General features: G+C 50.7%; 1 protein-coding gene across 1 annotated transcript in view; it reads left to right on the top strand.

The window, feature by feature from the left end:
* Positions 1–508: 508 nt before the first annotated feature.
* UBOX5 (U-box domain containing 5) overlaps positions 509–7,742 on the top strand; it is a 15,526-nt gene continuing 8,292 nt past the window's right edge. Inside the window, exons 1-3 of the mRNA XM_015425119.1 lie at positions 509–610; positions 2,755–3,937; positions 7,264–7,407. Coding sequence (XP_015280605.1) covers positions 557–610; positions 2,755–3,937; positions 7,264–7,407 — 1,381 coding nt within the window. The 5' untranslated portion in view covers positions 509–556. The remainder of the gene's footprint in view (positions 611–2,754; positions 3,938–7,263; positions 7,408–7,742) is intronic.

Below are 7,742 nucleotides of genomic sequence, written 5' to 3' on the forward strand. Positions count from 1 at the left end.
AGCGTTCCGTGCGCCTTGGTGTTTAGTCATGCCGGCCACATGACCACGGAAACGTCTTCGGACAGCGCTGGGTCTTCAGCTTTGAAACTGAGATGAGCACTGCAACCCTAGAGTTGGATTCGACTGGCTTTCGAGCAAGGGAACCTTTACCTTTACCCAGCCAAGGCCGGCTCAGGGCGGCTTACACAGAATGAGCACATAATTACAATAGAACATAAAATATAAATTAGATTAAAACAACTCTGAATCCCTTTAAAGGGCTAGTAAGCCTTTCCTCCTCCTCCTCCTCCTCCCCGTCTCGAGCCTCTCTCTCAGTAAATCAGCAAACATACTATCTGTAGAACGGTTCTCCTTGAAGAGAGTCAAAGAAATGGATTTTCCCTTGCTGTAACATTGCAGTCTGCTCAAGAGGTTAAAACGCAGAGAACGTGGAGTCCATTTCTTTCCTGCACTCTGTTTTCTGCAGCGTTTTGAACCATCTTTTGCGTGTGCATTTTGTTCAGTTTCAGGTCCAGATCGGGAGCAGGGAAGCTGGTCTCGGAGTCAAGCTGTAAAGATGGTGATCAATGTCTGCCTGCCACAGTTCAAGCCAAGAATCCACTGCAACAAGGTATTTCGACGAGCATAAAAATGGAGGAGCACCATCTAGATGCAACAGTCCCTTGCTGTAAGGGACAAAAGGCACTTTTGGATTCGATCAGCAGGACTTGCATACAATGGGTCCCCTGTAATGCTTGCACTAAGGCCACCTCAGCCATGGGGCGTGGAAGGCAAGAGAAGAGCAGAGGTGGTTTGCCATTGCTTTCCTCTGTATAGCAACCTCAGTCTTCCTTGGTGGTCTCCCATCCGAGTACGGACAGTGGCCAGCCTTGCTTGGCTCTCAAGCTCTGATGAGCTCAGGCTATTTTAATCTTTTGATGCTGGTAGTGGATCTCTGTACCACATATGTTGTCGAAAGCTTTCACGGCCGGAGCTCATTAGTGGTTGTAGATCTTCCAGGCTGTATGGATGTGGTCTTGGCATTGTAGGACCTGGCGTTTCACCAGCAGCTGTGACTGGTATCCTCAGAGGTGTGACACGGAAAGCTGGAGTACTCTCTATGTCAAGGTGAGAAGAAAAATGGTAGGCAGGTAATCTATATCTACTCAGGAAGGTGGGGTAGGGCTGAGTCATTATCTTGTAGGGGTTCCCCAGGCTGTGAAACATGCTAATGGAGTACTCTCTGTGTCAAGGGTGAGAAGAAAAATGGTAGGCAGGTAATCTATATCTACTCAGGAAGGTGGGGTAGGGCTGAGTCATTATCTTGTAGGAGTTCCCCAGGCTGTGAAACATGCTAATGGAGGAGCTTTCCTGAGGAGGTTCTTTTGCATATGGATTGGCTGTTGACATTCTAATCTTACCACAAAGTTTACCCAACCGCTTAGGGCATGCTATTTTGCAAGAGTGACCACCAGGAAGGAAGGAAGCGGTCAGCGGGCACACGGCCATCTCTCCAGGGGAGCCCCAAAGCAACCCTTGGTCCCTGTGGTAACCATGCACTGGGTAGCAGGCGACCTTGAGGCCAGGCCTCCAAACGAGGAAGAGGGGTACTGAGAGTCTCAGTGGGAACCAATGTTCCCTCTAAGCTGTGGAGTCTTGTGAGCAAAAATTCTACTTTGTGAGCTACTGGCATTAAAGCTGTGAGCGAGTGAGTTGGTTGCTGCATAAATCAGTTTGCTCTGGAGCCATCCTTCCTGAGCTAAGACAGAAATGTGTGAGCCGGAGGCTAAAAAACTATGAGCTAGCTCACACTAACTCAGCTTAGAGGGAACATGGGTGGGAACCCCTAAAATGAGCAGGTGGGGGCAGTGATTCTGATTCTGCTTAGCTTCTGTGATCTGACAAGATCGGGCTGGACTGGGCTCTCCAGGTCAGAGCATCTGAATGACTTTGTTACTCCTGTTGTATCCCGGAGTGCTCAAGAAGCCCAGCCCCCTTGGTATAGCCACAGGGCAGTCCACTACCACCACCACCAACTATCTGATGGTAACAACGGGGTGCTGGGACGGCCCAGCATAAAGATCTCGCTACAGTATTCGATGGGGTCGGGGCCGTTGAAGCGGGCTTTTGGGTACATCTAGGTCACCATCTGATTCGACTGATTAAATTGGTAACATCATTGAGCACTTTATTACTGTTAAATACGGTTGATTTTATACTGTTTTTAATGTTTTATTTGGCACACGCTGCCCTTATTTGTAAGCCACCCTGAGCCCGTTCGCGGGGGAGGGCGGGATATAAGTGTAATAATAAATAAATAAATACATTTTAAAAATAGGAGTCATGGCGGGCAATGTTCCCTCTAAGCTGTGGAGTCCTGTGAACAAAAATTCTAGTTGGTGAGCTACAGGCATTAAAGTTGTGAGCGAGCAATTTCGGCTACTGCATAAATCAGTTTGCTCTGGAGCCCCCCTTCCTGAGCTAAGACAAAAATGTGTGAGCCAGAGGCTAAAAAACTGTGAGCTAGCTCACATTAACTCAGCTTAGAGGGGACACTGATGGGGGGACTTCTTAACTGCAGCAGGAACATTTGGGGTGTGATGGAACTAAAGTTGAGTGATGAAGCACAGTTTATGTTCCCGCAGGAGAGCTGTGCGTTGAAATAAAGTCCTTAGCGGTGCCCAGGTCATGCACGAGTTTGCTTATTATAGAAGCTGTGGGCCTCCCTGTTTTGATTACACCATGAGTGGTTTCAAAACCTTTCTCTTTTTATAGATCTCCGCAGATGGTTACGAAGTAGAAAATCTTATCTCAGAAGACCCCGCCAAGAGAAACCGTGGGTTCCGCTGTGAATATTTTATCAAGCCCCCCGTCCAGGTGATGGTTTCTTTCCCCTTCAACATAGAAATCTGTCGGATTAATATAGACATTTCCTCTGGCAGCTGCCAGAACATCACGGGGCTGGACATTTGGACATCTACCTCATCCGGCAAAGCCTCTTGGAACAACCCATTCTCAGGTCTGGCCGGTCCACCCTTGTTGGAGAAAGAGGCTTTCACGTTGGTGGGCAAAGCGGTGCTGAAGAATCAAAGCAAAGTGACTTTCAGCCACCGGGGCTTCAAGCCGAGGCCTCCGTTCCATCATCCGATGGACACTCTCTCTTCCTTCTCCGGCGCCGCATCTCTGGACCTGTGGAACAAAGGCCCCGGCTCTCTGAGTGGCGTCTCGCACTTAAAAATCTGCATTACCCACGTGGCCGGAAGCGGCCTCCCTTGCATTAAGAAAGTGGAGGTCTGGGGCCAGCCGGCTAAATCTTGCCCTCACGAAGTGGTGGGCGACGTGTTCCGGGTCGCCTCGCAGTCCCCGGCGCCGGGCTTCGGCGGGCAGGCCTCCAGCCTCCCGTCCCCGATGGAGAGTGACGTGGTGCCCTTCGGCAACCCGGACAGCCAGGAGCAGAAGCTGATGGAGGCCGTGCAGGACGTCCCCGAAGAGTTCTTGGACCCGATCACCCTGGAGGTGATGACGTTCCCCATGCTCCTGCCCTCGGGCAAAGTCATCGACCAGGAGACCCTGGAGAAGTGCAACCGGAGCGAGGCATCCTGGGGCCGGGTGCCCAGCGACCCGTTCACGGGGGTGGCTTTCAGCCAGCACTCCCAGCCCCTTCCCCACCCCTCTCTGAAAGCCAGGATAGACCACTTCCTCCTCCAGCACAGCATCCCCGGCACTAACTTGCTCGGGAGGGCTCAGGCCTCGGGGACCGTCATCGCCTCTTCCATAGCCCGGTCTTCTCTGAAAAGGAAAATGGACCTTCTGGAGCGGAACCTGGGTCGCCGCGGCAACCTGGACCCCCCCTGTTTTTTGACAACGGACCCGGTGGCCACGTCGACCTCGGAGTCCCGCGCTAAAAAGATGAAAATGGAGTGCGAGGCAAACGCCTCCCAGATGGACTGCTCGACAGGTACCCCGGCAGCTCTGTTCGCTTGACCGGCATCGGGAGTCGCGCCACCGAGCCACAACCAGGATCGCTGGCGCCGTTTTGCTTCGACACGCCGTCTCCTCTCGTTCTAAATTTTCTCTGGGTTGTTGGCTCTCCAGAGCTGCGTGTGGCACTTTGTAGAGCACGTCTCTGTTGGGGGAGGGGGCTTGACTTTGTCATGGTTTGAACGTAACGTTTTGAGCCTTCGTTTTATGGGACCCGCTGCCTCTTGGATCTATTGCCCCTTGGATCTGTCCCTTGCCCCTTGTTCCGCTACATTTATTTTATTTACTTTGTGTCTGTTTCACTGATTTGGGCTTTCAACGATCTATTTAAAACATTCTTAGTAATCGGTGGCTATTTCATCTGGTGTTCATCCTGTGCTTCTGCGTCCGCACGGAATCTGGATTTTGGTTCAGATTCCAGCTTTCCAAAAGCCTCTTCAAAAGCAAGCCGCTCTTATTGTAGAGAAAGAGAGAGACCGTAACCTAGATAGGGTGGGCTGTTTGTCCATTACAGTGGCTTTGGTTTCCTGGCCTCTTTTCTCTGCCCTGTAATGCTGATGTCACCTCTGACTCTTTTCCGCCCCAATCTCTGCCAAAATAATTTTAATTCCGAGCGGAACGAATCATTTCCAATTGATTCGTTATTCAGGTTTGTTTTTAGAGTTGCTCTGACAGAAGAGAAGAAGAAGAGATTGGATTTATACCCCACCCTTCACTTGGAGTCTCAGAGCGGCTTACAAACTCCTTTCCCTTCCCCTCCCCACAACAGACACCCTGTGAGGTAGGCAGGGCTGAGAGAGCTCTTTCCAGAACTGTCCTTGAGAGAACAGCTCTGACAGATCTATGGCTTGCCCAAGGTCATCCAGCAGCTGCAAGTGGAGGAGTGGGGAATCAAACTCGGTTCTCCCAGTTTAGAGTCCGCGCACTTAACCACTACACCAAACTGGCTCTCTCTGAAAGATATACAATGACGATTGTACATCTTTCATAGATATTCACTGCATTCATACTTAGGTACTGCTGTACTTTTGTCAAGATGCGTGTTGTTTGTTGTTTCTCTAAGAGACAGCTTCCCATGTGTATCTGACGAAGTGAGGTTTGGCTCTCAAGAGCCCGTTTGGTGTCGTGGTTAAGTGCGCGGACTCTAATCTGGGAGAACCGGGTTTGATTCCCCACTCCTCCACATGCAGCTGCTGGAGCGACCTTGGGTCAGTCACAAGTTCTCTCAGAGCTGTTCTCTCAAGGGCAGTCCTCAAAAGAGCTCTCTCAGCCCCACTGACCTCACAGGGTTTCTGTTGTGGGTAGAGGAAGGGAAAGGAGTTTGTGAGCCGCTCTGAGACTCCTTCCGGTAGCGAAGGGCGGGGTATAAATCCAATCTCTTCTTCTTCTTCTTCTTCTTCTACCTCACAGGGTGTCTGTTGTGGGGACGGGGAGGGAATGGAGTTTGTGAGCCGCTCTGAGACTCCTTCCGGTAGTGAAGGGCGGGGTATAAATCCAGTCTCTTCTTCTTCTTCTTTTTTTACCTCACAGGGTGTCCGTGGTGGGGAGGGGAAGGGAAAGGAGTTTGTAAGCCACTCTGAGACTCCTTCGGGTAGTGAAGGGCCGGGTATAAATCCAATCTCTCTCTTCTTCATATGCCCCAAAATCGTATTGGTCCCTAAGGTGCTACTGAACTCAAATCCAGCTGCTCTCCCTGTGTGTCTGTCACAGTTTAAACTACCTCGCTTTTGCAGGATTGGTGAACGGAGGCCAGATCTGCCGGTGACTAGATAGACATTCTCTGAACATGGGGGATTCAATCTCAGGTACTGGGGAGAAACTCAAGAGCAAGGGTCCCCAAACATTTTGACCCTGCGGGCACCTTTGAAATTCTGGCAGAGCGTGGGTGGTTGCAGCCACAGAATGGCTGAAGCAAAAGGGCCACTGCAGGAGGTGGAGGCAGCTACGGAATGGTTGTCCCAGCTTCCATTCAGTCACACAATAAAGAACCTTGTGCTGCGGTGGCTGCTGCTGCCAAAGCCGTGGTTTGTAAAATCTGCAGAGCTAATCACGTTTCCAGTAGCCAATCAGAATCATTGCTGGGCCAAAGCCCCACGTGGGATCAAGATCCAAGAACCTAAAGAGATAAGTCAAACAAGAGGGCCTGTTTGGTGTCGTGGTTCAGTGCGTGGACTCCAATCTGGGAGAACCGGGTTTGATTCCCTACTCCTACACTTGCAGCTGCTGGATGACCATGGGCAAGCCGTAGCTCAGACAAGAGCTGTTCTTGAAAAAGAGAAGTTTCTGTCAGAGCTCTCTCAGCCCCACCAACCTCACAGGGTGTCTGTTGTGGGGAGGGGAAGGGAAAGGAGTTTGTAAGCCGCTCTGAGACTCCTTCGGGTAGTGAAGGGTGGGGCATAAATCCAATCTCCTCCTCCTCCTCCTTGAAGGGCAGGGTATAAATCTAATTTCTCCTTCTTAAAACTTAATATATATAATATAAAAATACATGTATTTATTGGCAATTCTTGGCCAATAAATACATGTATTTTTATATATATTAAGTTTTAATTGTTGGCCCTGTACTCTGTCTGACTCACCTCTTTAGGTTCTTGATCCCAGGTTTCAGGGTTAAGTTTGTTCCCCTTTTTTATCCCTAACAAAATCCCCACTGGGTCATGCCCATTTTCTAAAAAACACTTGGCAGATGTCAGAAAAGTGGTGGCGGCTACAAGCATGGACGGCTTCAAAAGGGAATTCGATAGGCATATGGTCCATCAGTGGCTATTAGCCACAAGGTATAGACAGGGGCTCTGGGGAAAGGGATGCTCTGTCTTCTTGGTGCTGGGGGGGGGGCAACAGTGGGAGGGCTTCTAATGTCCTGGCCCCACTGGTGGACCTCCTGATGGCACCTGGTATTTTTGGCCACTGTGTGACAGAGTGTTGGACTAGATGGGCCTTTGGCCTGATCCAACATTGGCGTCTCTTATGTTCTTATGTTGGTGGGGGCACCACGGCACCCACGGGACCACATTGGGAACCCCTGCTGAAAAGGATGCCATCATCATCTTGCCTGTCTTGGGAAATGGCCAGTTATTAGAAATGGGCAGTGGTATTAGAAGGATCCTGAGTCTGACAGAGCAAAACTGTCTGAACCAATCGCAGCTAAACTTAGAAAAATTCATCAGGGAAGAAGGAAGATAGGTGTCGACTTTCTAAAATGGCGTGACGGCGTGTCAGTATGTGGAAGGCTGCCCTCTCGGTTGTTTGCCTGTTTGATTTAGCTGGAATGTCTCTTTTTAGGTCATGTGCTTTTCTTTGCAGATCCAGTCTCCCACGAGCAGAGGCTTTCGGCGAGCCTGGACAGCGCCTTGAGCTCCATGCCGTTGTTCACAGCTAGCCTGACGAAAAGCCAGCTAGCTCCGTGTAGCGGAAACAGCGGCCCATTGAACCCGAGCAGCGGATACGGTAAGGCTGGGCACCCTGCAAACCCTTGGGACCCGTTGGTGGTCTGTGTGACAGTTGTTGCTTCTTTCTTCCAAAAGAATCCGGGAGCCCCAAATCGTGGGCCTCTTGCTATGATGAGGGAGAGAAGCTCCCCATCTGTCATAGAATCATAGAATGTTAGAGTTGGAAGGGACCTTGCAGGTCATCTAGTCCAACCCCCTGCACTCTGCAGAAGCATAGCTGAAGGAGAGCCCTACAGCGTACCCGAAAGACGGTCATCCAGCAGCCTCCGCTTGAAAACGTCCAGTGAAGGAGCACCCACCACCTCCCGAGGCAGTCTGTTCCACTGCTGCACC

Source organism: Gekko japonicus, unplaced genomic scaffold (genome assembly GCF_001447785.1).
Source record: "Gekko japonicus isolate JY-2015 unplaced genomic scaffold, Gekko_japonicus_V1.1 scaffold3353, whole genome shotgun sequence".
NCBI lineage: Eukaryota > Metazoa > Chordata > Lepidosauria > Squamata > Gekkonidae > Gekko > Gekko japonicus.